The sequence below is a fragment of the Bos mutus genome, chromosome 7 (genome assembly GCF_027580195.1).
Source record: "Bos mutus isolate GX-2022 chromosome 7, NWIPB_WYAK_1.1, whole genome shotgun sequence".
Classification (NCBI taxonomy): Eukaryota; Metazoa; Chordata; class Mammalia; order Artiodactyla; family Bovidae; genus Bos; species Bos mutus.
This window is the reverse complement of record NC_091623.1, coordinates 92,169,849-92,195,277: the sequence shown is the minus strand read 5'-3', so window position 1 is coordinate 92,195,277 and position 25,429 is coordinate 92,169,849. Positions and strand designations below refer to the sequence as shown.

At 43.6% G+C, this 25,429-nt stretch overlaps 6 protein-coding genes and 1 long non-coding RNA gene across 7 annotated transcripts in view; 1 reads left to right on the top strand and 6 right to left on the bottom strand.

Moving 5' to 3' along the window:
- LOC138988562 (uncharacterized) lies at positions 1-2,242 on the top strand. Its single transcript, XR_011464834.1, has 3 exons — positions 1-138; positions 1,373-1,426; positions 2,109-2,242. It is a non-coding gene; the product is annotated as an uncharacterized lncRNA (long non-coding RNA).
- A 2,005-nt stretch (positions 2,243-4,247) lies between these two features.
- On the bottom strand, positions 4,248-6,668 carry LOC102279859 (protocadherin gamma-B5). The gene has a single exon (XM_070374753.1). It carries the CDS (start codon positions 6,666-6,668, stop codon positions 4,248-4,250), a length of 2,421 nt encoding a protein of 806 aa, XP_070230854.1.
- A 164-nt stretch (positions 6,669-6,832) lies between these two features.
- LOC102279582 (protocadherin gamma-A8) lies at positions 6,833-10,963 on the bottom strand. Its single transcript, XM_070374752.1, has 3 exons — positions 10,958-10,963; positions 9,021-10,865; positions 6,833-6,931 (listed from the first exon to the last, which is right to left on the bottom strand). Exons 1-3 carry the CDS (start codon positions 10,961-10,963, stop codon positions 6,833-6,835), a joined length of 1,950 nt encoding a protein of 649 aa, XP_070230853.1.
- Positions 10,904-14,327, bottom strand: LOC138988561 (protocadherin gamma-A8-like). The gene is made up of 2 exons (XM_070374508.1): positions 11,237-14,327; positions 10,904-11,042 (listed from the first exon to the last, which is right to left on the bottom strand). Exons 1-2 carry the CDS (start codon positions 11,442-11,444, stop codon positions 11,017-11,019), a joined length of 234 nt encoding a protein of 77 aa, XP_070230609.1. The 5' UTR covers positions 11,445-14,327; the 3' UTR covers positions 10,904-11,016.
- A 3-nt stretch (positions 14,328-14,330) lies between these two features.
- On the bottom strand, positions 14,331-19,232 carry LOC102279290 (protocadherin gamma-B4). Its single transcript, XM_070374505.1, has one exon. It carries the CDS (start codon positions 16,740-16,742, stop codon positions 14,331-14,333), a length of 2,412 nt encoding a protein of 803 aa, XP_070230606.1. The 5' UTR covers positions 16,743-19,232.
- On the bottom strand, positions 16,896-21,662 carry LOC102279004 (protocadherin gamma-A7). The gene is made up of 2 exons (XM_014479572.2): positions 19,239-21,662; positions 16,896-16,991 (listed from the first exon to the last, which is right to left on the bottom strand). Exons 1-2 carry the CDS (start codon positions 21,660-21,662, stop codon positions 16,896-16,898), a joined length of 2,520 nt encoding a protein of 839 aa, XP_014335058.2.
- The window catches only part of LOC138988558 (protocadherin gamma-A6-like), an 8,331-nt gene continuing 4,564 nt past the window's right edge, over positions 21,663-25,429 (bottom strand). The window contains exon 2 of the mRNA XM_070374498.1: positions 21,663-22,916. Coding sequence (XP_070230599.1) covers positions 22,722-22,916 — 195 coding nt within the window. The 3' untranslated portion in view covers positions 21,663-22,721. The remainder of the gene's footprint in view (positions 22,917-25,429) is intronic.

Sequence of the window (25,429 nt, the reverse complement as noted above, 5' to 3'; positions counted from 1 at the left end):
AGACGCCGGCACGCCAGCCAACCCACTGCCCGAAGCCTGGAGCAGACGCGACATGTGCCAGTGCCTCAGCCTAAGCGCCAGTAGCACAATGACAAAGGCGAGGAAGACACAGGAGACTGCGGCCACCGCCACCACCAGGTAGAGTGTGAGGTCGGAGTCCTCGGGGTTGGCAGGAGAGTCAAGGTTGCCTAGATCAGCCAGGACGTCGGGGATGCTGTCGGCCACAGCCACCGTGAACGTGACGGTGGTAGAGAGAGGGGGCTGGCCGTGGTCCTGGACCCCCACCACCAGGCTCTGCTTGATCGCATCTCTGTCTAGCAGGGCCCGCGCTGTGCGCACCTCGCCCGTGTGCAGCCCCACAGAAAAGAGTCCTGGCTCACTGGCCTTGAGCAGGCGGTAGGACAGCCAGGCATTCTGGCCTGAGTCTCTGTCCACTGCCACCACCTTGGTAATCAGGTATCCTGGCTCTGCAGAGCGGGGTGCGAGTTCCACCCCCGTGGAGCCATCAGTGGGGAGGGCAGGATACAGGATTTCTGGCACGTTGTCGTTCTGGTCCAGCACAAATATGCTCAGTGACACGTTGCTGCTGAGTGGTGGGTCCCCACTGTCGCTTGCCCTCACCTGCATTTGAAGATCTCGAAACTGCTCATAGTCAAAGGAGCGCAGTGCGAAGAGCACACCAGTGTCCGAGTTGATAGAAACATAGGAGGAGAGAGGCGCCCCTTGGATGGTGTCTTCCTCTAGCGAGTAAATAACTCGAGCATTCTCGTTGCTGTCTGGGTCATGGGCTGTCACAGAGAAGATGGAGGTGCCTCTAAGATTGTTCTCTGGGAGGTAGACAGAGTAGGAAGTTTGAGAGAAGGAGGGTGGATTGTCGTTGATGTCAACCACGTGCAGGGTGATGTGAATTTCCGTGGACTGAGGTGGTGTTCCTCTATCTGTTGCAGTCACTGTGATGTTATATTCTGAGGTTTTTTCTCTGTCAAGATTTTGGACTATCAGCAATCTATAATAGTCTTCTACTGATTTTTCTAACTGAAAAGGTAGAATCTCCTCGATGGAACAGACAACTTGGCCATTCTTACCAGAGTCTCGGTCGTGAGCATTGAAAAGAACGATTATTGTTCCTTGAGGAGCATCTTCCCTCACTGGACTAAATAACGATGTAATGGTCACTTCAGGTCTATTATCATTGATATCTTCTACTGAAATGAGTACTTTGGTCCGATCCTTCAATGCCCCACCATCTTCTGCCTGTATTTCCATCTCATAAAACGCACATTCTTCATAATCTAAACTCTTCGTTGTTGATATTTCGCCAGTATTTTCATTCAGCTGGAATAACGGAGATTGTTTTTCACTAATTTTCCAGAATTTATAAGCCACTTCCCCGTTGGTTCCTTCATCCGGGTCGCTAGCGCTTACGGTAAGCAGCCGGGTCCCCGGGGGCACGTTCTCTGGGACTTTCACTCGGTAAATCGGTTGAGCAAAAACCGGGGCATTGTCGTTTGTATCCAACACTGTCACTCGGATGTGCACTGTGCTGGAGCGACGCGGTTCGCCTCCATCCGTGGCGATGAGGACCAGGTAGTGAGCAGCCTCCTCCTCGCGGTCCAGGGCGCGCTCCAGCACCAGCTCTGGGCTTACAGCTCCGTCGTCTCCAGTTTGCACGTCCAGGGAGAAGTGGTTATTGGGGCTGAGCTGGTAGCTCTGCAGGGAATTCAAGCCCACATCCGGGTCCACAGCCTCTGGCAATGGATAACGTGTTCCGGGCAGAGCAATTTCGTTAATTTTTACTTCCAGATTTTCGACCTGGAATTTCGGGTTATTATCGTTGATATCAGTGACTTCTATTTCTATTCCGTGAAGCTGCACCCTGTCTTCAACCAGGACTTTAAAGTTCACCAGACACCGCGCGCTCTGAGCGCAGAGGTCCTCCCGGTCTATCCTGCCCACGGTGACCAAGCTGCCGCTTCGTGGATTTAGAGCAAACAGCTGCGTCCTACCTCTGGAGACGATGCGGACGCCCCGCTCTGCCAGCTCGCGGAGCTCCAGCCCCAGGTCCTTGGAGATATTCCCCACGATGTAGCCTGTTTCTGTCTCTTCAGGTATCGAGTAGCGGATCTGGCTCGCCCCCGTCTCCCACAGCCTCCCCAGGAAAAGGCACAACAGGAACAGTCTTCTGTGGTGCAGGCGATTCCTTGGAGCGGCCATTGTTGCTTCACTAAAGGTTTTTTCTTCGGAATACTTGCTGTGAACGCTGATTCCTTAGCTTCTGTTTTCCTCCTGCAAATTATGGCGATCTTTTTTCTCAGGAGAAACCCGTAGTGCCCCAAGTTCAGAGGCTGAGTTACTCTGCAGCCCCGGAGTCTGTTTGTGGGATCCGAGCGGCTTTGTGGAGTTGCAGACTCTAATACCGGGACCGAAAGCTGACTGAGCTTTTCTTAGAGTTGGTGAACAGCGGCGCTCAGAGTCCTAAGCCGTTACTACACCCACTGAGATGTGAAATATTTTTGCTATAGATGACTGACAAAACACTACTCTCTTACCATTATGATTTTAGATTTCTCTGTGTCGTGCATTTATATTTCAAAAGCAATGACCACTTGTGGATATTTTAGTTGGAAGTGAAATGACATGAAATTTCTATTAAATGTCATTAATATCAGACAACCTTACTATCATTTTTATAGCGTTTTGCTCTTTCTAGATATGTAAATTATTCAAATTTCATTTTTATAATGTTTCAACTGTTTTCTATAGGTCGTTAATTTCTGAAGTGATTAAAATGTGCAATCCTCTTTGGAAATATATCCATATTTTTCTTATTTTATATGTACATTTATATTTACATAATTATATTGAATGAATATATAGATTACTCAATTTGAAGCTGTTTTATAAGACATTAACTTTCATGGTGAGATTCTTGGGGTAAAGTTTCCTTAAGATTTTGTTTACAAAATTTAATTACATAATGATACTAGATTTTCTCATCTAATATTGCTAAACTTTAAGTAGGTTGGGATTTTTAAAATTTACATAGTTATGGTTGTTAAACTTTTAAGCTATTTTAATTTTTAAAATATTTAGTTTTCTATGTGAATTCATAGTGCATGCACAGCCTACAGCATTTGGAAGATTCAAATAACATTCACTGAAAAGTAAGTTTCTATTTCAGTTTTTTCATCAAGAAATTAGCAATATTAATATAATCTTAAACTTCCTATTATAAGGGTCATCTAAACTCAAGTAATAATTTGAGGTAAAAAAACCCACAAGATGTAGAACAAATTATGTACCACAATAAGAAATTTCTTTCAGCAATTTGTAAAGAAATTATTTACTGAAGCAGTTCCTAATAGAAAACAAGCAAAAGACAGATGCTTATGTAATGGCATCTTTTATGTGCTTGAAATTAGTAGATTTTTGCCTTAAAAGTAATTCAGAATTCTCCTTCCCTCCTACAGATAGAAGGATGTCACTAGTCACTAATGTTTAGGGCTCCAAGTAATAAGACAAATACAGTGACTTTCCTCTCTTTCTGCTTCAAAAAAATAGGTCAGGTGTGAGAGCAAGTGATAGAGGGAGCAGCATTTCCTTTTCTCTTATCAAGTATCTCCTTCTGTTAACTATAAAGAAGAGGATTTTGCATTCAAGGAAATTTGAAGGAACTTAGATAATGACTTGGATTTTCTGATGAGTTCACTGAGTCTTTCTCACACAATATACCACACTGTATTTTTTTCTCTAAATATTAAGGACTTCAAAGACTCACAGATATGTAGATTTAAGGAACTAGACATGAGGAATAAATATAAGAAAGAGATGTAAACTACCAGTGAAATCAGTGAAGGAAGATACCTAGTAGTAGCTTTTTTGCTGTAAATAATGAAGTGACTACCTACTTTAAATTTAATGTTTACTTATATATAACAAACATCTAAATATGTTAAATGAAGAATAAAAAAGCAATGGGTAAATTTCATTAGATTAGAAAAGAGATAAGAAATTGGCAAAAAGACTTTTGTTGTGAAGCATAGAGCATACTCTCTCAACTTGGTAAATCTTAACTGGGTAAGATATTATGTCACATATCTATTCTTAATTCACCATTCCCCTTGAAGGCTGGATATACAGCTTTCGGATGAGCTCTAATTATTCCTAAGCAACTCGTTAGACTTAAAAAATGCAATATATTTTCATGTGAATAAAAAATTGCAAAGATGATGAAAAAGAGTAGATACTTAAATGGAACTCACCGCCATTAGAGTTTCGGGATGGGAAGTCGACTCACTGGAATTACAGAGTGGAAATAAGGCCCCAGACGAATCACCACAAAGTATATCTTGTCCTGAACTCAACTGCTCACTACATTTTAGAAAATTAAACTCTGTCTTTCCAGTATGGGCAACACACAGATTGTACGAATAAGGTAAAGTTCCTTCACTGTAGTTGGGAGGAACCACGGGTCCAGACTTGACACAGAGACCAGGCTTAAAGCAGCCCCAAGCAGCAGGGCTGGAGGAGCGTCGCAGGTGTAGGGCGACCGCCAGAATCACCGCCAGGAGGAAGAGCACCGAGATCAAGGCCAAGGCCACCACCAGGTAAAACTGCAGCTCAGCTTGGGGGTCAGAGGGCGAGGGCCGGTCACTGAGGTCCGGCAGCGCCTCCTGCAGGCTGTCGGCGAAAACCAGGAGCAGCGTGGCGGTGGCCGAGAGGGGCGGCTGTCCCCCATCGCGCACAGCGACCAGCAGGCGCTGGCGGGCCGCGTCCCTGTCGCCCAAGGCCCTCGCCGTGCGCACCTCGCCCGTGCGCAGCCCCACGCTGAACAGTCCGGGCTCGCTGGCCTGCAGCACGTGGTAGGACAGCCAGGCGTTGTGTCCAGAGTCTGCGTCCACTGCCACCACCTTGGTGACCAGGTAGCCGGGCTGCGCGGCGCGCGGCACCGTGTCGAAGAGCGCCGAGCCATCGTGCCCCAGCGCCGGGTACAGCACCCTGGGCGCGTTGTCGTTGCGGTCGCCCACCAGCACGCGCAGGCTCACGTTGGAGCTGAGCGCTGGCGAGCCGTGGTCGCGGGCCTGCAGCGTCAGTTCGAAAGCGCGTAGCTGCTCGTGGTCGAAGGCGCGCTGCGCGAACACCACGCCGCTCTGCGGGTTCACGGACACGTAGGACGACAGCGCGCGTGGCTCCAGGTCGCTGGCCACGATGGAGTAAGAGACGTGGCCGTTGGGCCCTAGGTCAGGGTCAGAGGCCCTGACTTGTTCGATGGAAGCTCCAGGCGGGTTGTTTTCTGCCACGTGGACGACGTAGGAGGCCTGGTGGAAAACCGGAGCATTGTCGTTGACATCAGTAATATGCAAGGTAACACTTGTATGGGTGCAGAGAGGCGGCTTGCCCTTGTCAGTGGCCACGATGGTGACATTGTACTCCGGGATCTGCTCTCGGTCCAGGGTCCCGGCTGTTACCAACTTGTATGAATTTTTGGAGGAAGAGATTATCTGAAAAGGCACTTCACCCTCTAATCGACAATTAACCTCCCCATTCTCCCCGGAATCTCTGTCATGTATTTTGATCAAAGCAATCAGAGTTCCCGGCACTGCGTTTTCCAGAATCATTTCGACTAGAGAATGGAATGTAATATCTGGTCTGTTGTCATTTTCATCTTGAATGCTAATTTCAACTGTACACTGTGCAACCAGTCCTCCGCCATCCCTCCCTTCCACCACGATGGAATATTCTTTGATTTCTTCGAAATCCAGTGTTTTTAGAGTTGTAATTTCCCCACTCTTTGAATTCAGACCGAAGACTTGCCCGGACCTGTAGAAGGAATAAGCAATTTCTGAGTTGACGCCCTCGTCCTGATCGGTGGCTGACACCTGCAACACAGTGGTGCCTGGGGGCACGTTTTCTCCAAGGTTGACTCGGTATACGTCCTGGGTAAATACCGGGGGGTTATCATTGGCATCAGTGACCTGGATCTGGAGCTCAATAGTGCCACTTAGGGGTGGATCGCCACCGTCTGAGGCAGTCAGTACTAAACGATGGTAACTCTGTTGTTCCCGGTCTAAGGGTTTCTCCAATACCAGTTCCGGGAATTTACTACCATCTTGTTTTTCCTTATTTATCAACGAGAAACTAGGGCTAAGAGAAAGTTTATAAGTCTGCAGAGAGTTTAAGCCAATATCTGCATCTTCCGCGACTTCTAATATAAATCGCGTGCCTGGCGGCGTAGACTCACTTATTTGCAGCTCAAAGGAATTTTGCGAGAATTTTGGAGTGTGGTCATTAACATCCTCGATCTCTACATTCACGTGATAAAAGTTCAATGGATTTTCAGCAACAACCTCAAATTCCAGAGCACAAGCTGACTTCTTCCCGCATATCTGCTCCCGGTCTAGCCTGCTGCTCACAAGTAACTCCCCGCTCTCCGCGCTCACCGTGAAGTAAGGCTTCTCTGAACTGACGCGCAGTTTTCGAGTCGGTAATTCGTGGACACTGAGTCTCAGGTCCTTGGCGAGATTCCCCACCACCGAGCCCTCGGGCATCTCCTCGGGAATCCTGTAGTGGATCTGCTCAGAGAGCGCCAGGCAGAACAAAGACAGCAGGAACGGAAAGAGCACTGGCCGCCTCTCAGCCCAGCCGCTCTTCCCAGCGCCGCTCCCCATCCCTCTTGCCCGCCCCCGCTACCCCCCGTCTTAGTTTGCTCACCGGCCTGGAGATGCCGGATTACAACTAATGTCTATGTTGCAGTCGTCCGGAGCTCCCAGCAGCTTTATGAGGGTCAGGCAGGGTTTCTTCTCTAGAGAAGTAAACGTTGGAAAGGCTTACGCTAGCGAGTCTGAGACAGGGAACGTGAGCTGCGGCTGCGCGAGGACGTCCCCTGTACCAAGTTCTCCACTTTGGCCAACAGCGGCGCCCAGAGTCCGCACTGGTAAACTACAGCCCCTGCAGCTTCAGTTTAAAATTTAACAAGCCATATTTTTACGTTAATATATTTAATATTTTAAATCATCAAGGCTTATTTAAAGTCTTGTTTCTAAATTGTTAGAAATATCATTCATGTTGGGTTTGTTTACAAAGTTAATATATATTGGTCCATTTATTTCACCATTCTGCAAACATACACTGAACTTTTGCTTTGTGCTAAGCACTGTCCTTGTCAGTGGCAATAGAACAATGAAAAAGACACAGGTCTTGCCCTCAGAGAGTTTGTTGTCTACCAATTCCATGAATCATTTCTGTTTATTAGCTATGATATATAAAAAATTTTAAAGCTTCTTTCGTTGATTCCTAGTTTACCCCATATGTCTACATAATCAGTGCTACTTCATGTCACATATATTAGAGAACATCAATACTAGTGCAAATTATTTTGTAAAGTTGTGTAATTTTGCACCAATCCTTAAACATCTCTGATATCAACACTCTCTTTACAAAATAATTTCTTTTTACTCTAACTCAAGAAGTATTCATTCAAAGAAACTGTCCCTATGATGTAGCCAGAGATTATTTGGTGTACCTTCTACTTCATTTCTCAGAATTAACTGGCTCATGTCATACCCAACATCTTATATAAATTCACCCTTAAAATGTATTGAAATACTTGTCTGTCCGTCAATACAAAGTCACAAAGGGATATTCTAGTAGAATGCATTACTTCCTTATCTATGTATACATTTTATACTGAATTGGAGGAACTGAGTTCATGGTAAATTTATTTACATAAATTCACTGAATATAGTGACATTTGTTCTCATTATTTTACTCCATTGGTTGTTATTATTATTATTATTGCAATTAGTGAATGCTTTCAGCAAGAGTACTGGGGCAACTTTCCATTCACTTTTTAAATTTGCAAAGTGTCAACAAAATAGTTGTCTCCGTAAGTGACTGTACACCTAAACACTACAGAATATAAAGCTAATTCCTACCATTATCTGTGGATTGGAGGAGAAACAGCACAATCCCTCAGAAATGTCTTTTTAGTTGATAACAAATAATTCATTGTACTTTCCACTCTCATCTGATGACAAATCAACCATTAGTTTTATTTAAATGCTATAACAAGGGATGCAGAAGTCCAAATGGAATCATTTTTAATTGAACCAATTGGTTTGTTTAGAATTTGTGTACATGTAACTTCTTTTCTTAAAACTAACACTCTCAAACTCTAACCTTGAGAACACAGCACATTTCACATGACTGTACAGTCAAAACAGCTCACTGGAATTCTAATAAAATGTGTTCTTCTGCATTTTACAGAGGTAACTTTCAACAATTTTAAGATGACATTTTATTTCAAATTTGATGGGGAGGGCAATGGCCATTTTAGGCTTTAGATGCCATGTCTCCATTGGTATGAGTCCTGGGTGACCACTGACACACAACATTTGGGAACCAATCTTACCTACCACCACCCTTTAAAATATGTTTGCTTTGAGATACAAGAAGTATTAAAGCTTTGAAGGGTACTGATACAGACACAGAGCTCATAAAAGAGGTTTAAACTGAAGAAAAATTTCAAGAACTTAGTTTTAGGTGAAATCCTAAGAATCCTAAAAATTCTGACATGTATTTTACTTTTACTAAGCTAATACAAGGGTTAAGAAACCTCAATAATTTTTGTAAGTTCTAATTTATATATACCTTTATGTGTCTATACATATACACATGTACACACACACATATATATTCCTATATATAAAATGAACTGACCTTATGTGGTTGGGTAGCTATTTCTTAAATGAATAGATGATAATTATGGTAAAATATGAAAAGTTTTAAGAAGTTAAGAGTTCATATTTAAACAGTCTTGTCTAAGCCTTTGGAAAGCAGATGAAACAATTATGATTAGAACTCAATTTTATTGTATCACTAACACAAACCCCAAACTCTGTGGTACACCTTAAAAGCTATCTTTAAACTTTCTTTACAATGCATGTTTCAAAACACAAATTAAATTTATAAAAAAATATAATTCCTCTAAGAAATAAACATAAACAATGAACCAAACTCACCTGAACAGCAGCAGCTTCATCCCTACATTCATGAAAATCTATGGATGTTAACAAGGAATCATTTTTCTCACAGCTGTCTTGGCTAATGAGCATGTCAGCATAGTTGGGCTGGGGGAAGATCATGTGACTCCTCGGAGAGTCAGAGGTAAGGGAGACTTCATGGGAGTAGGTCTGCAGGAAAGCCTGTACTCCTTCCATGCCCACAAATCCTGAGGCTGGCAGGCCTGCTAACCTACCACTGGAAGCCTGGAGAAGTCTTGATTTGTGCCACCGCCATAGTCTGAGCGACAGCAGCACGATGACAAAGGCAAGGAAGATGCAGGAAACAACAGCCACTGCCACCACCAGGTACAGTGTGAGGTCTGAATCCTCAGAGTTGGTTAGGGTCCTGATGCTACCCAGGTCAGCAAGGACATCTGGGATGCTATCTGCCACGGCCACAGTGAGTGTGACGGTGGCTGAGAGAGGGGGCTGCCCATGGTCGTGGACTGTCATCACCAGGCTCTGCTTGAGCGCATCTCTGTCCAGCAGGGCCCGTGCCGTGCGTACCTCGCCTGTGTGCAGCCCCACCGTGAAGAGCCCTGGCTCACTGGCCTTGAGTAGGCGGTAGGACAGCCAGGCGTTCTGGCCTGAGTCTCTGTCCACTGCCACTACCTTGGTAACAAGGTAGCCTGGCTCTGCAGAGCGAGGTGCCAGCTCCACACCCGTGGAGCCATCAGTGGGAAGCATGGGGTACAGAATCTCTGGTGCATTGTCGTTCTGGTCCAGTATGAACAGGCTCAGGGACACATTGCTGCTGAGTTGAGGGTCCCCATTGTCACGGGCTGTCACCAGTAGTTGCAAGTCTTGGATCTGCTCATAGTCAAAGGAGTGCAGAGCATACAGGACACCAGTGTCAGAGCTGATGGAGACGTAAGAGGAGAGAGGCACCGCCATGATGCTGCCTTTGGTCAGAGAGTAAGTGACCTGGGCATTGCTGCCACTGTCGTGGTCATGAGCAGTCACAGAGAAGATGGAGGCACCTCTGGGGTTGTTCTCTGGGATATAGGCTGAGTAGGAGGCGTGAGGGAAAATGGGTGGATTGTCATTGATGTCTGCCACTTGCAGGGCAATATGAATTTCAGTAGACAGAGGTGGGGTTCCTAGATCTGAGGCTGCCACTGTGATATTATACATAGAGATCTTTTCTCGGTCCAAATATTTCCAAGTCACCAATCTATAATAATTATCAATAGATTTTTCTAATTGAAAAGGTAAATTATCACGTGTATAACAGACAACTTGACCATTCTTCCCAGAGTCTCGGTCATGCACATTCAAGAAGGCAATTACTGTCCCAGGAAGAGTATTTTCCAGGACTGGGCTAAACAAAGATGTAATGGTCACTTCGGGTCTGTTGTCATTGACATCTTCCACTGAAATGAGTACTTTGGTCCGCCCCAGAAGTGCCCCCACATCTTCAGCTTGTATTTCCATATCATAAAATGCACATTCTTCATAATCTAAACTCTTCGCTGTTGATATTTCGCCAGTATTTTCATTCAGCTGGAATAACGGAGATTGTTTTTCACTAATTTTCCAGAATTTATAAGCCACTTCCCCGTTGGTTCCTTCATCCGGGTCGCTAGCGCTTACGGTAAGCAGCCGGGTCCCCGGGGGCACGTTCTCTGGGACTTTCACTCGGTAAATCGGTTGAGCAAAAACCGGGGCATTGTCGTTTGTATCCAACACTGTCACTCGGATGTGCACTGTGCTGGAGCGACGCGGTTCGCCTCCATCCGTGGCGATGAGGACCAGGTAGTGAGCAGCCTCCTCCTCGCGGTCCAGGGCGCGCTCCAGCACCAGCTCTGGGCTTACAGCTCCGTCGTCTCCAGTTTGCACGTCCAGGGAGAAGTGGTTATTGGGGCTGAGCTGGTAGCTCTGCAGGGAATTCAAGCCCACATCCGGGTCCACAGCCTCTGGCAATGGATAACGTGTTCCGGGCAGAGCAATTTCGTTAATTTTTACTTCCAGATTTTCGACCTGGAATTTCGGGTTATTATCGTTGATGTCAGTGATTTCTACTTCTATTCCCCAAAGTTTCCCTTCATCCTCAACTAGGATGTTAATATTTACAAAACATCGCGCGCTCTGAGCGCAGAGCTCCTCCCGGTCTATCCTGCCCGCGGTGACCAAGCTGCCGCTTCGCGGATTTAGAGCAAAGAGCTGCGTCCTACCTCTGGAGACGATGCGGACTCCGTGCTTCGAAAGCTCTTGTGACTCCAGCCCCAGGTCCTTGGAGATGTTACCCACGAAGGATCCTTTGTCGGTCTCTTCAGGCACAGAGTAGTGGATCTGTCCTCTCCCGATCTTTCCCAGCGCACCCAGCAGCGCGCACAGCAGTACCAGCTCGCCGCGTCCTCCGTAATTCTTCGGAGCGGCCATTGTTCTTTCGCTATGGAATCCACTCAGAATCTTCACTGGGCATATATGTTTTGTTTACCTTGTTCCTGAAGTTATAGAGATCATCTTCTGGAAAGTTGGAGTATCCCAAATTTAGGGATGGAATTTTGCCGCAGGCCTCCAGTTGGTTTGTGAGATCTGCGGATCTCTTGTGAGGTGAGAGCCCTGAGTTTCCGGCTGGTTTTTGGTTACTTTATCTCCAAGTAGGTGAACAGCGGCGCTCAGAGTCCTAGGCAGTTACTGCAGTCACTTACATTTGTAATATCCTATGCTAGATTGCTAGGGGGAAAATTGCTACTTGTTTTCTATAGTCTGTTTGGAATAAATTATCCCTGAACTCATATTTTAAAAATAATTTCCAAGAATATGGAATGAAATAGGGTTAAAGTCTTACAAAGTATTATTACATAACCAGATTTTGGGGTTTATATCATATTAAATTACTCAAAGTTCTGTACTGTATTTACTGTTTTAAAAATAAAATTTTATTTATTATGCTCTAAGCATTATTGTTAATATCTTCAGTATCTATTATCAACTAAGTAAGAATCCCACTCATTACTGGAAATTAATTCATTTTTAGGCTAAAATATACCTATTGGAGATGACTGATTCAGAAGTTGTTTTATTTGGTTTTAAACCAATTTAATCAATATAGTAAACTTTCTGTAGAGTGGTTGCCTTTTAATTTTCTTTTTAAAATGCCATTTTAGTCACCCAGTAGTGTTTTGAAATTAATATTGTGAAATTTTAATAGGATAAATGCTTTTACTTTCAAGTTATATCACAGACTAAATTTTATATAATTTCTATTTGAATAGAAAATACTTGAAAGGTACAAATGAATATATAATCGAAAGCAAATTTCTATCTATTCTTCTGCCTATGAGAGGTGATTACATTTTAAAGCCAACTTAGTTAACTTCTAAAGGTAAACAAATAGCCTAAAGGTAATTTTACCTTAACTACTACTTTGATCAAAAGAATCACAAAAGTAAGAAACACATAATTATCACTGAGTCAAAAAGTGCCAGTGCAAGAATAAATGTCTTTTTCCTTCAGCAGTTTGTAAAATGGCCATTAATTGAAGCAGTTACTAAGGGAAGTACAGCAAAAGCCTGATACAATGTATTGCTATCTTGTATATGTAACTGTATCCACTTGAGACTGCTAATCTTGTCTAAATTTGAAGATTTCAACATTCCATTTTCTCCTAGAGATAGTAGAATGACTAGAAGACCTCTAGCTATATTAGTTTAGGTCTGCAAAACAGACATTTCAAAAATTATGTAGGAGAAGTGTGTGTAAGAGGAACAACAGAGGCCAAAACATTGTGTTTTCTTTGATGGAGGAGCCTATAGAATGAGCATTACTACAGGTTAATCCTGAAAAACCTATGCTGCAAGTAAGGAGAACATGCTTTTATTTTCTGATGAGCATAGTGAACCTGTGCTGCACTTAGTCAAGTAAAATGATTTTACACACATTTATACACATAGTACAATGAACAGAATTACAGTAGGTACATCTACATAAAAATCTAGGTTAATCGACCTTATTCTAGTGCTTTGAAGCAAAAGAGAAGTAAATATAGGAAACAAAGTATCAGATTAGTATGGAAACAATAACAGCTAAATCAATTAAGAAAAATATCTAATTTCAGCTTGTTTTTCTTTTAAGATTTATATGATTGCCTACTTTTACATTTACAGTATGTCTAGTTGAAAAAAAAATCATTTATTAATCTGTAGAAAGAAAAATTTAGAGAAAAATCTCAGTAGCTTTATGGGAAACCATATAACATTGCCAAAAGTTTCCCCTGTGGAAAAAAAACACAACTTCACTGCTTTATAATATGAACCCGGTAAGACACCACTAAAAGACACATAATTTCTCTGAATTCAACCTCCTTTGAAAAATGGTATGACAGCTTTTTGACTGGTTACTACATTCTTAAGACAATGTTTAGATCTAAAATTTGTATAGATGCATTTGGAGACATTTTATGTTTGGTTCCAGACCACTACAATAAAGAGAACAGCACAATAAAGTGGGTCACGAAAGTTTTGGTTTCCCAGTGTGTATAAAAGTTATGTTTTAAGTATGCAATAGCATTATATCTAAAAAAGTACATACCTTAATTAAAAATACTTTATTGCTAAAAAACACTAACCATCACTGGAGCCTTTGGTGGGTCGAACATAATCTTTTTGTAATGGTAACATCCAAGATCACTGATTATAGATCACCACAGGGCTTCCCTAGTGGCTCAGATGATGAAGAACCTGCCTGCAATGCAGGAAACCAGGGTTCAATCCCTGGGTAGGGAAGATCCCTTAGAGAAGAGAATGACTACTCACTCCAGTATTCTTGTCTGGAGAATTCCATGGACAGATGAGCCTGGTGGTCTCCAGTGCTGGGTCCATGGGGTCGCAGAATGGGACATGACTGAGGGACTAACACTTTCACACTTTCACTTTCACATGATGACTATAATTTTAAAAAGTTTGAAATACTTTGAGATTTACCAAATGGGAAATGGCAACCCACTCCAGTGTTCTTGCCTGGAGAATCCCAGGGACCACAGAGCCTGGTGGGCTGCTGTCTATGGGGTCACACAGAGTCAGACTGAAGCGACTTAGCAGCAGCAGCAGCAACACAGACACATGAAGTGAGGAAATGCTGTTGTACAAATGGTGAATATAGACTTGATTGACTCAGGCTTGCCATAAATCATCAATGTGAAAAATCAAAACAAAACTGGAGTATCTTCAAACCTCAATGAAGCAAAATGAACTAAAACAGAGATGTGCCACTTTTTTCCTATGAATATGGAGAACTGTCGACACAATAAAAAGCGGGTTATACTTACAGGAAACTCACCTGATGAGAAGTCGACTCATTGGAATTACAAAAGGGAAATAAGGCTCCAGATGAATCACCAGAAAGTATGTTTTGTCCTGAACTCAACTGCTCACTACATTTTAGAAAATTAAACTCTGTCTTTCCAGTATGGGCAACGCACAGATTGTACGAATAAGGTAAAGTTCCTTCACTGTAGTTGGGGAGAACCCCAGGTTCAGACTTGACACAGAGACCAGGCTTAAAGCAGCCCCAAGCAGCAGGGCTGGAGGAGCGTCGCAGGTGTAGGGCGACCGCCAGAATCACCGCCAGGAGGAAGAGCACCGAGATCAAGGCCAAGGCCACCACCAGGTAAAACTGCAGCTCAGCCTGGGGGTCAGAGGGCGAGGGCCGGTCACTGAGGTCCGGCAGCGCCTCCTGCAGGCTGTCGGCGAAAACCAGGAGCAGCGTGGTGGTGGCCGAGAGGGGCGGCTGTCCCCCATCGCGCACAGCGACCAGCAGGCGCTGGCGGGCCGCGTCCCTGTCGCCCAAGGCCCTCGCCGTGCGCACCTCGCCCGTGCGCAGCCCCACGCTGAACAGTCCGGGCTCGCTGGCCTGCAGCACATGGTAGGACAGCCAGGCGTTGTGTCCAGAATCGGCGTCCACCGCCACCACTTTGGTGACCAGGTAGCCGGGCTGCGCGGCGCGGGGCACCGTGTCGAAGAGCGCCGAGCCGTCGGGCCCCAGCGCCGGGTACAGCACCCTGGGCGCGTTGTCGTTGCGGTCGCCCACCAGCACGCGCAGGCTCACGTTGGAGCTGAGCGCTGGCGAGCCGTGGTCGCGGGCCTGCAGTGTCAGTTCGAAAACGCGTAGCTGCTCGTGGTCGAAGGCGCGCTGCGCGAACACCACGCCGCTCTGCGGGTTCACGGACACGTAGGACGACAGCGCGCGTGGCTCCAGGTCGCTGGCCACGATGGAGTAGGAGACGTGGCCATTGGGCCCTAGGTCAGGGTCGGAGGCGCTTACTTGAGTGATGGAGGCACCAGGAGGATTGTTCTCTGCTACATGGACCACATAGGAAGCCCGTTCAAAAACTGGCATGTTGTCGTTTACATCACCGATGTGCAGCGTGATGCTTGAGCTGGAGGAGAGGGGTGGCTTGCCTTTGTCAGTGGCTGTGATGGTGATGTTATACCCAGGGGTCTGTTCGCGGTCTAGAACTCCATCTGTAACTAATTTATATGTGTTTCTTGAAGAAGTCAGTACTTTAAATGGAACATCGCCTTCTAATTTACAAATAACCTCTCCATTGTGTCCGGAATCCTTGTCTCGGATTTTGAGCAAAGCAATGTGTGTTCCCAGCTTGGTGTCCTCCATAATAAAATCCGGTAGAGATTGGAATACCACTTCTGGGGCATTGTCATTTATGTCTAGGACTTCTATCTCCACTGTACACTGGGCAATCATTCCTCCACCATCCTTTGCTTCCAAAACTATGGAATATTCTTTCACTTCCTCAAAATCTAATGTATTTAGAATAATAATTTCCCCAGTATTAGAATTCAGGTCAAACTGGGTAATCTGGCCTGCTTCAGTGAAAGAGAAAGTGATCTCGGCATTGACACCGTCATCTTGGTCAGTGGCCATTACTCTAAGCACAGTGGTACCTGGAAGCACATTTTCTGGAAGCTCCACCCTGTATAGTTCTTGGCTGAACACTGGAGGGTTATCGTTGGCATCAGTTACCAGGACTTGTATCTGTGCAGCACTGCTCAGGGGTGGATCCCCGAAGTCCAAGGCCGTCAAGGTCAAGTGGTAGGATTTCTGTTCTTCTCTGTCTAAAGGTGTCATTAGTACCAGCTCAGGGTATTTACTGCCATCCAACTTCTCTTTAATCACAAGTGAGAAATGATCATCAGGACTGAGCTGGTAATTCTGTAGGGAATTGGTACCAATATCTGCATCATGGGCAGATCCTAAAATAAATCGTGCCCCGGACTTTGTGGACTCACTTATTTGCAGCTCAAAGGCATTTTGCGAGAATTTAGGCGTGTGGTCATTGACATCCTCGATCTCTACATTCACGTGATAAAAGTTCAATGGATTTTCAGCAACAACCTCAAATTCCAGAGCACAAGCTGACTTCTTCCCGCATATCTGCTCCCGGTCTAGCCTGCTGCTCACAAGTAACTCCCCGCTCTCCGCGCTCACCGTGAAGTAAGGCTTCTCCGAACTGACGCGCAGTTTTCGAGTCGGTAATTCGTGGACACTGAGTCTCAGGTCCTTGGCGAGATTCCCCACCACCGAGCCCTCGGGCATCTCCTCGGGAATCCTGTAGTGGATCTGCTCAGAGAGCGCCAGGCAGAACAAAGACAGCAGGAACGGAAAGAGCACTGGCCGCCTCTCAGCCCAGCCGCTCTTCCCAGCGCCGCTCCCCATCCCTCTTGCTTCCCCCCTTAGTTTGCTCACCGGCTTGGAGACGCCGGATTACAAATAATGTTGCAGTTGTCCGGAGCTCCCAACAGCTTTATTTTCGGCGTGAGGGTCAGGCAGGGTTTCTTCTCCAGAGGAGGAATCGGTGGAAAGACAACCCTAGCGTCTTGACAGGGAAAGTGCTCTGCGGCTGCGCGACGGGATCGCCAGCGCCAAGCTCTCGACTTTGGCCAACAGCGGCGCCCAGAGTCCGCACTGTGAAACTGCAGCCCCTGCTGCTTCAGTTTAACCAGCTACCGTCACTACCACCGTGTATCCAGCTGAAAAATCATTTTTTAAAGACGTAAGTATGTTTAAGAACACGCTTCCCAGGTGGCTCAGCGGTAAAGAATCCACCTGTCATGCTGGAGGCGCGTGTTTGACTCCTGGGTCGGGAAGATCCCCTGGGGAAGGAAATGGCAACCCATTCTGGTATTCTTGTTTGGGAAATCCCATGAACAGAGGAATCCATGGTGTCAAGAGTTGGACACGACTTAGCGACTGAGTACGCACGCATATTTGGTAATATTTAATTCGTACTATTAGAAGCGTCATCATCCCAACTTTCCAGGTTTTTAGGTCAATCGGTAGGTTTAATACATAAACATCTATACGTTGACATAATTACTCCCCAACCTTCAAATCCGCACTAGTAATAGGATAACTATAACACAGATTTGGCTCAAAGGATCTCAGCTCATAGCTGTTGTAAGTACTCATTAATTAGCAATATATTGGATAAGGTTTCATCTTTCTTTCCTTGTCACCTTTTTCCTTATTCTTCCTTACATTTTTTGTACCTATTTCCATTTTTCTTCCCAGATGGCAACAGTAATGGTGAAATTATGTCTTTCAAAAGGCACAATTTATACATCCCTCTCTTGTTCCAAAATAATTTTAGCAATTTCTTTATAGTAACATTTGGTTTTCAATTCTGAGATCTCACTTGAAGAAATGATTATAGCCTTTCAGAAAAGAGCCTATCCTCTCCTTCCCATTGCATGATTATTTTCCTGGGTATAAAATTCAACTTGAGTCTCCAAAACTACCAGGGGAAAATTATATTTTGCTTTGCATCACAAACTCACTAACAAGGTCTATTGTACTGAGGCACTTGTTCCCACTTTTGTACTTATCACATCCCATAATGACAGTTGAAGGAAACAGTCCCTAGAAAATGTATAATAGCTCACTGACTTTAGTGATGATCTCTCCCCTTTGTTTAAAAGTATTTTTAATAATAAATTTAATTGGAGGGTTCTTTTTCAAAATATCTTATAATCACATTTCTGCCCCACAAAATGTAACACTGTCCTCTCCCCCTAGTGACTGTACATCTGAATGTTACAGAATATATGAAATGTACTTCCACAGGATTGCACAGATCTTTAGATGCAAACCACCACCTTATGGAAGAAAAACATATGCTAGACTTTATGCTAGAAAAAAATTGTTCTCTTAACATTCAAACAAGATTACCTTGTCATCAACTACTTCTTGATACTAGTCAACTGCTGTATTGAGTTTTACTAAAATGTTATATAACAAGTGAAGATGTAGTTAATTACAGATTAAATTGTCTCTGAATTTTTCAACAGACCCAATAAGTAAAATTCACTTCTGCTCTAGGACTTGAGTGTATGACATGGTTGTTTCATAAAGCCAGCATCCCAACTCCCCTACTTGTAGAGCCAACATACACACTTTGCGTGACTGCATCACTAAGACAACACATCAAAATTTGGGTTAAAAACATGCAATGGCCTATTTCACAAATGTTACTTATAACACTTAACACTTTATTTGATATCTCATTTTATTGATTTTGGACAACAATCTTTAGTATGCCATTAGACTCCATGTCTGTCATTGATAAAGATCTTAGTGAAGCCTGACACATAAATTTCATCCTTTAAGCATCAACAAAACTTCTACCAGAATCTGGCTTTAATAGGCGATTAAAGTTTAAATAGGTCAAGAGCAACTAAGATGTTTCAAGGCCACCAAAGAGAGGTACATGGAAGTGGAAGCAGGGCACAGAAAAAAAAGTTTGCAGACTGAAAATGTCTTCAACAACCTTTTACAGATCTGATCTAAAGAGAATTCTGAGGAGGCTGAGGTGTACTTTCCTGCTAACCTTGTGTAATAAGATTTAACAATTCATTCTCATTTATAAAATACATGAATTAAGAATACCATGAGGAACATAATTGCAAAACATAAAAATGTGATTATCCACTTATTCACAATCTTGTCCATATGCTTTCACCGTAAATATGGTACTAAAACACTCTGTCAATAAGTGTTCCATGTTAAAAAATCACCACTGAAATAAACAATCTTGCTTTATCACTTGAAAGTTTTTTTAACTCCATCTTCAAATCACGCATTTCGAAAAACAATAACATTTACACAAAATATAATTTCTCGACCATATAAAGATGAATGAATGACTGAACTCACCTGAATACTGTGGGCTTCATCCTTACATTCAAGAAAATCTATGGATGTTAACAAGGGATCCTTTTTCTCATAGCTCTCCTGGCTGATGAGTGTGTCTGCATAGTTGGGTTGTGGGAAGATCACGTGACTCCTCCGAGAGTCTGCGGTGAGCGAGACCTCATGCGAATAGGTCTGCAGGAAAGCCCGCACCCCATCCACGCCCACAAACTGAGATGCCGGTACACTTCCGGGGACACCTCCCGAAGCTTGCAGCATGTGAGATCTGCACCAACGCCGCAGTCTGAGCGCCAGTAGCACGATGACAAAGGCGAGGAAGACACAGGACACTGCAGCCACAGCCACCACCAGGTACAGCGTGAGGCCTGAAGCATCAGAGTCATGCGGGACCTCCGGGCCACCCAGGTCTGCCAGGACATCTGGGATGCTGTCGGCCACAGCCACCGTGAGTGTGACAGTGGCCGAGAGAGGGGGCTGCCCATGATCCTGGACTGCCACCACCAAGCTCTGCTTGAGCGCGTCTCTGTCCAGCAGGGCCCGTGCTGTGCGCACCTCGCCCGTGTGCAGTCCCACCACAAAGAGCCCTGGCTCACTGGCCTTGAGCAGACGGTAGGACAGCCAGGCGTTCTGTCCCGAGTCTCTGTCCACTGCCACCACCTTGGTGACCAGGTAGCCAGGCTCTGCAGAACGGGGTGCCAGCTCCACACCAGTAGAACCGTCAGTGGGGAGGGAAGGGTATAGAATCTCAGGTGTGTTGTCATTCTGGTCCAGCACAAATATGCTCAGAGACACATTGCTGCTGAGTGGTGGGTCCCCACTGTCACTTGCAGTCACTCTCAACTGCAGGTCCCGAAACTGCTCATAGTCGAAGGAGTGCAGTGCATAGAGCACACCAGTACCTGAGTTGATGGAGACGTAGGAGGACACAGATGGCCCCTGGAGAGTATCTTCAGATAGGGAGTATGTGACACGGGCATTCTCATTGCTGTCAGGGTCATGTGCAGTCACTGAGAAGATGGAGGTGCCTCTGGGGTTATTCTCAGGCACATAGACAAAGTATGAGGACTGCAGGAAGGCAGGTGGGTTGTCGTTGGTGTCTGCCACATTCATGGCGATGTGAGTTGTCGTGGACAAGGGTGGGCTTCCACCATCTGTGGCTTTCAGCGTGATGTTATACGTAGAGAATTTTTCCCGGTCTAGGTTTTCTGCTGTCACCAATCTGTAATAGTTGTCTATAGATCTTTCTAATTTAAAAGGCAGATCTTCTGAAATAGTGCAGGTCACCTGGCCATTCTTCCCAGAATCTCGGTCTTGAAGATAGAAAAGCGCCACTACTGTTCCAGGAGGAGTGTCTTCGGGGATTGAGCTGCTTACAGATGTTACAGTCACTTCCGGGGCATTGTCATTCACATCTAAAATTGTGATCAGTACTTTAGCCCTTGTCATACTACCAGGACCATCCTGAGCTTGAACTTCCATTTCATAGTAGCCAGATTCTTCATAATCTAGGCCATCTAGAGTCGATAATTCTCCTGTGTGAGAGTTCAGCTGGAATATCTGTAGAATTTTTGGAGTAATTTTCGGAAAAGAGTATGTCACTTCCCCGTTCACTCCCTCATCCAGATCTATAGCACTTATCGTCAGCAGTCTTGTGCCCACTGGCACGTTCTCAGGGACAGTTACTTGGTACTGGGGCAAAGAGAAGAATGGCGCATGATCATTCACGTCCACCGCTGTTACTTGGACACGGGCGGTTCCGGATCGTGGTGGGTCACCGCCGTCAGAGGCGGTGAGGAGAAGGTGGTGAGTTGCCACTTCTTCCCGGTCCAGTACCTGTTCCAGCACTAATTCCGGATATTTAGTTCCATCCTCTCCGGTGTGCACAACCAGGGAGAAGTGGCGATTGGGGCTGAGGTGGTAGCTCTGGAGAGAGTTCGTGCCCACATCCGGATCCCTAGCCTCATTTAACGGAAATCGTACCCCAGGAGCTGTATTTTCCATTATTTTCACATTCATTTCTTCCGTCAAGAATTTAGGAGCGTTGTCATTAATATCCATTATTTCCACTTCTATACGATAAAGATTCATTTTATCTTCCACCAGGATGTTAAAGTTCACCAGACACCGCGCGCTCTGGGCGCAGAGCTCCTCCCGGTCTATCCTGCCCGCGGTGACCAAGCTGCCGCTTCGCGGATTCAGAGAGAAGAGCTGCGTCCTACCTCTGGAGACGATGCGGACCCCGCGCTCCGCCAGGTCCTTTGGCTCCAGTCCCAGATCCTTGGCGATATTACCGACAAAAGACCCCGTCTCTGTCTCCTCCGGCACGGAGTAGAGAATCTGTGCTGCCCAGACTTCGCTCTGGGTCCCCAGGAGGATGGAGAGCAGGATGAATGCTCTGTAGTCCCCTCCCCTCTGCCGAGCCGCCATTCTTGTCCTGCTGATCTTTAGACACTGGCCTATCTCCTGTTGTATTTCTGGATGACAGGACGTCTGCGTGAAGCCCTGTGTATTCGGAAAAGAAACCCAGAATCCAGTGGTATAGAGGCCTGAATTTAGTGCAGCTTGGAAGACAGTTTATCTCAGTCTGGCGTTTCTTTGTGATGTAAAAGCTCAGTGGTTCCGGCGGATCTTGTGAACCATTTTTCCCGATTGGTGAACAGCGGCGCTCAGAGTCCTTACTAAGTTACTGCACCATACTGAAGCAAAATAACTGATTTTTCAGAAAGTTGTTTTATCCTTTGAAATTCTTTTATTTCTTCAATTCATGCATCTCTGATATATCATTTAAAATAAATTTTAAAAAACTGTGACAATGTAACAATGTTCATGGATGGGTGTTTATTAATCCCAGATAATTTCTTTTAAATTCTCTGCTCTGCATTGCAACTTTGAAATGATTGTTAGACACTGCCTCACACTTCAGTTCACATAGATAAAAATCAGTCATGGAGATAAAACAAGTATGATTTATTTTTAAAAGGTGTGTAAAAGATCTGTATATGTAAGATATTATGTAGAAACATTTATATCAGCATATTTAAATTAATTCAATAATACTGAACATATTCTATGTTCTAGACACAGCTATGTAATAAGGCAGAGAGTCCATTTTATCTTTAATACACAGAGGAGTAATGTAATAACTTTTTATTGAATGAAACCTTAGAGACTGTTTAGTTCAATTCCTTTATTTTAATAAATTTTAAAATGAGAGGGAATTGCTTTATCCTTGACTATATAATCATAGAACCAATGTAGGAATAGAAATATCCACACTCCCAATCTCCTAAGAAGAAAAAAAGGGAATCATCGTTGGCCTTGACTGGTGCCATTAGAAATAGGTGAGAAGCCAAGCAGCTACAATCAGCTATAGAAGCAACTCATTTTGTAGAGAAGACAGAAATTTGCAGATTCCACTGGCTGTGGATTCATAAGTGTTGGTATCACTGCTTCTTTTAATTATGCAATTTAAATAATCATCATACCCTATACTTGAGAAAAGATGGGTCTCTGAACAACCTTTGAGCATACATGCTGGACTATCCTGAGCAGATCCTTAGAGGTACTCATTGCTCCACTGCTATTAATGAAGTAAAACTCAATTGTTGATGGATCCGAGGTTACTCTTTGCTGGTGGAAATAAAACAAAGTTTCTTTCACATAGTTGCAGAAGAGAGTGGCCTGTTTTGAAATGAAAACCTGGTAAGAAATAGCCTTGCTTTATAAATTATTTTAAGCCCTGGGGAGTAGCTAGCAGCACCAGAAGGGAGAACTAGAAGTAATACTATACAAATTTACCTCAGTCGGTGACAAGTCTGCAACTAAGTAATCTATTTCTGGTCTTTGGTGGCATTACTACAAAATACAGGGAATACTTTGAATGAAATGTTTAATCTATCAATCTAGAAATTTTAATCTATCAAAATAATTCATATCATATTTGCTTTCACTATGTGGCTCAGACGGCAAAGCATCTGTCTGCAGTGCGGAAGACCCGGGTTCAATCCCTGGGATGGGAAGATCCCCTGGAAAAGGAAATGGCAGCCCACTCCAGTACTCTTGCCTGGAAAATCTCACGGACAGAGGAGCCTGGTAGGCTACAGTCCATGGGGTCGAAAAGAGTGGGACACAACTGAGCAACTTCACTTTCACTTTCAAGTAGATAAAAGATCTTACTTTTTGTTCAAGGGAAACAATATGAGTATTTCAGATTAACTACATAAATAGGAATTTAAAACTATTTGTTCAGTAGCAATCTTGAATTTCTTGTTGGTATAAGTATATGGTAATTAAAGATCATGAGTACTTGCAGACATTTTCAAATAAAACTTTCATGTACAGATATCATGACTCCCAATGTCATGATTTTTTTCTACCTGATACTTCAAAATTTATAGCATTATCTCATATCCATCTCTTATTCTACTATTTTTAAAAAGTTTTGATTAACCTAACACTTCTGGGTACCTTCTTTAGAGCTAAACAAAATCTAGATAAAGGAGATAATCAAGTTTTTTAAGTTACTCTACAACATAAAATATTAAAGATCTCTACTCAACCACCAAGGTGTTTAAGTATAACATAAAATTACTGCATAAGATTGAAATAATGTTGTACTTTTAAAGGGAGTGTGTTATTATTGGTTGAGTTGTTGGGAAGAATCATTTATTTACATAAAAAAATTTATGGAAAGTTTATTTGTCTTCCCAGGCAGTAAGTTATTTACTTTTGCTCCTTTTTTTCCCTTTATTTATTTTTAGTTGTGCTGGGTTCTAGCTTCAGTGAGCATGGGCCACTCTCTAATTGCGGTGCATGGGCTTCTCATGTAGTGGATTCTCTTGTTTGGAGCACAGGCTCTAGGGCTTCAGTGGTTGTGGAGCAACAGGCTTAGTTGCCTCAAAGCATGTGGGTTCTTGTAGGACCAGGGATCCAACTCATGGATTCTTAACCACTGCACCACCAGGGAAGTCTTCTCTTTTCTTTAAGCAACTTTTTTCTATTGAAGAAACATTTGTTTGGCATTGTGTTTAGGTATTCACCCCCAGGCAAAGATGTATATTTCTTCCAATGATCCTCTCAGAGATTTTACTCTTTCCCCTTTGATCTCCATTCCAAACATTTCATCAGAATTGGGTAATAAAGCAGCCCAATACTTTGGTAGACTTTTTTTCCCCTGGTGCTTCCAAATCATTATATGCTCAAACTATCAGACTTCTTATCTTATTAATAATGACCTGTAGTATGTAAGTCAAAGGAGCCTCAGTCACAACGTAGCAAATTCCATGATTGCCAGGATTTGAGACTTGGTCAGTTCACATGAACGAATGACTACTGTGAGAGTAGAATCTAATAGGTTTTCTGTCAGTGAGACATTTTATTTGATTAAATGAAATACTCACAGGTAATTCAGTTAAGAGAATAAAGAAAACTAGCCTCGTATCTCAGTTACTCAGCAGATAAGAAAATAAACCAGTCTACCAGCCATGAGACCATTAGTGAGCTTTGCTTTTTAACAATGGATGTATAAGATTAGCTTAATCATCCAGAGTTGGTATTATACTAAAATAACACACTCTCAGAGTACATGAAACAAATCTTAATATTTCTATAAAAGCCCATCTGACTCCCATGACCAATACCCAGGATTGAAGTCTTTAAAATTATTTACCATTAAATTCTGATTAAACCACTAAAGAATCATATCACAAATGTTGTCCAAAAAATTATATTTGAAATGTGTATGATTGTAATCTTTAGGTTAGTCATATACACTTGAAACCTTGAAATAAATAATTATATAACAATTGTTGAAAGTAAACACTGATTTAGAAAAACATGCGTTAACTATCCTTAGCGGTTAACTTAAAGATAACTCAGTATTATCTTTCTTTATGAATACTGACAATTTCAGGTTACAAATGAGGTTCTCATTCATTTTCAAGGCATTTTCTGAATTGTCTATTTTACATGTGCATACCAAATCAAGATGCACAAGTGGCAAATCCATTGTATTATCAAATAATAGAACCCTAAACTCAGGATTGGAAAAGAGCTTGGCTAGCTTGAAGTTCAACAACTCATCAAATTATATTATCTCCTGTATTCCATTAATCTCAGGACCATCAACTTATTTTTGAAAAGCACCAGTAACAGAATCTTCTAGCTCCTAAGGCAATTCATTTTCTGTTTAACAA

Excerpts from the sequence above, each read along its gene's own strand:
- LOC102279859 (XM_070374753.1), bottom strand. The coding sequence starts at position 6,668 with ATGGGGAGCGGCGCTGGGAAGAGCGGCTGGGCTGAGAGGCGGCCAGTG.
- LOC102279582 (XM_070374752.1), bottom strand. Across the intron at positions 6,932-9,020 it reads ATGAAGCTGCTGCTGTTCAG|TGCGGACTCTGGGCGCCGCT; the intron begins GTGAGTTTGGTT and ends GTAGTTTACCAG.
- LOC138988561 (XM_070374508.1), bottom strand. The coding sequence starts at position 11,444 with ATGGCCGCTCCGAAGAATTACGGAGGACGCGGCGAGCTGGTACTGCTG. Across the intron at positions 11,043-11,236 it reads AGTCCGCATCGTCTCCAGAG|GTCGAAAATCTGGAAGTAAA; the intron begins GTAGGACGCAGC and ends CCGAAATTCCAG.
- LOC102279290 (XM_070374505.1), bottom strand. The coding sequence starts at position 16,742 with ATGGGGAGCGGCGCTGGGAAGAGCGGCTGGGCTGAGAGGCGGCCAGTG.
- LOC102279004 (XM_014479572.2), bottom strand. The coding sequence starts at position 21,662 with ATGGCGGCTCGGCAGAGGGGAGGGGACTACAGAGCATTCATCCTGCTC. Across the intron at positions 16,992-19,238 it reads ATGAAGCCCACAGTATTCAG|TGCGGACTCTGGGCGCCGCT; the intron begins GTGAGTTCAGTC and ends GCAGTTTCACAG.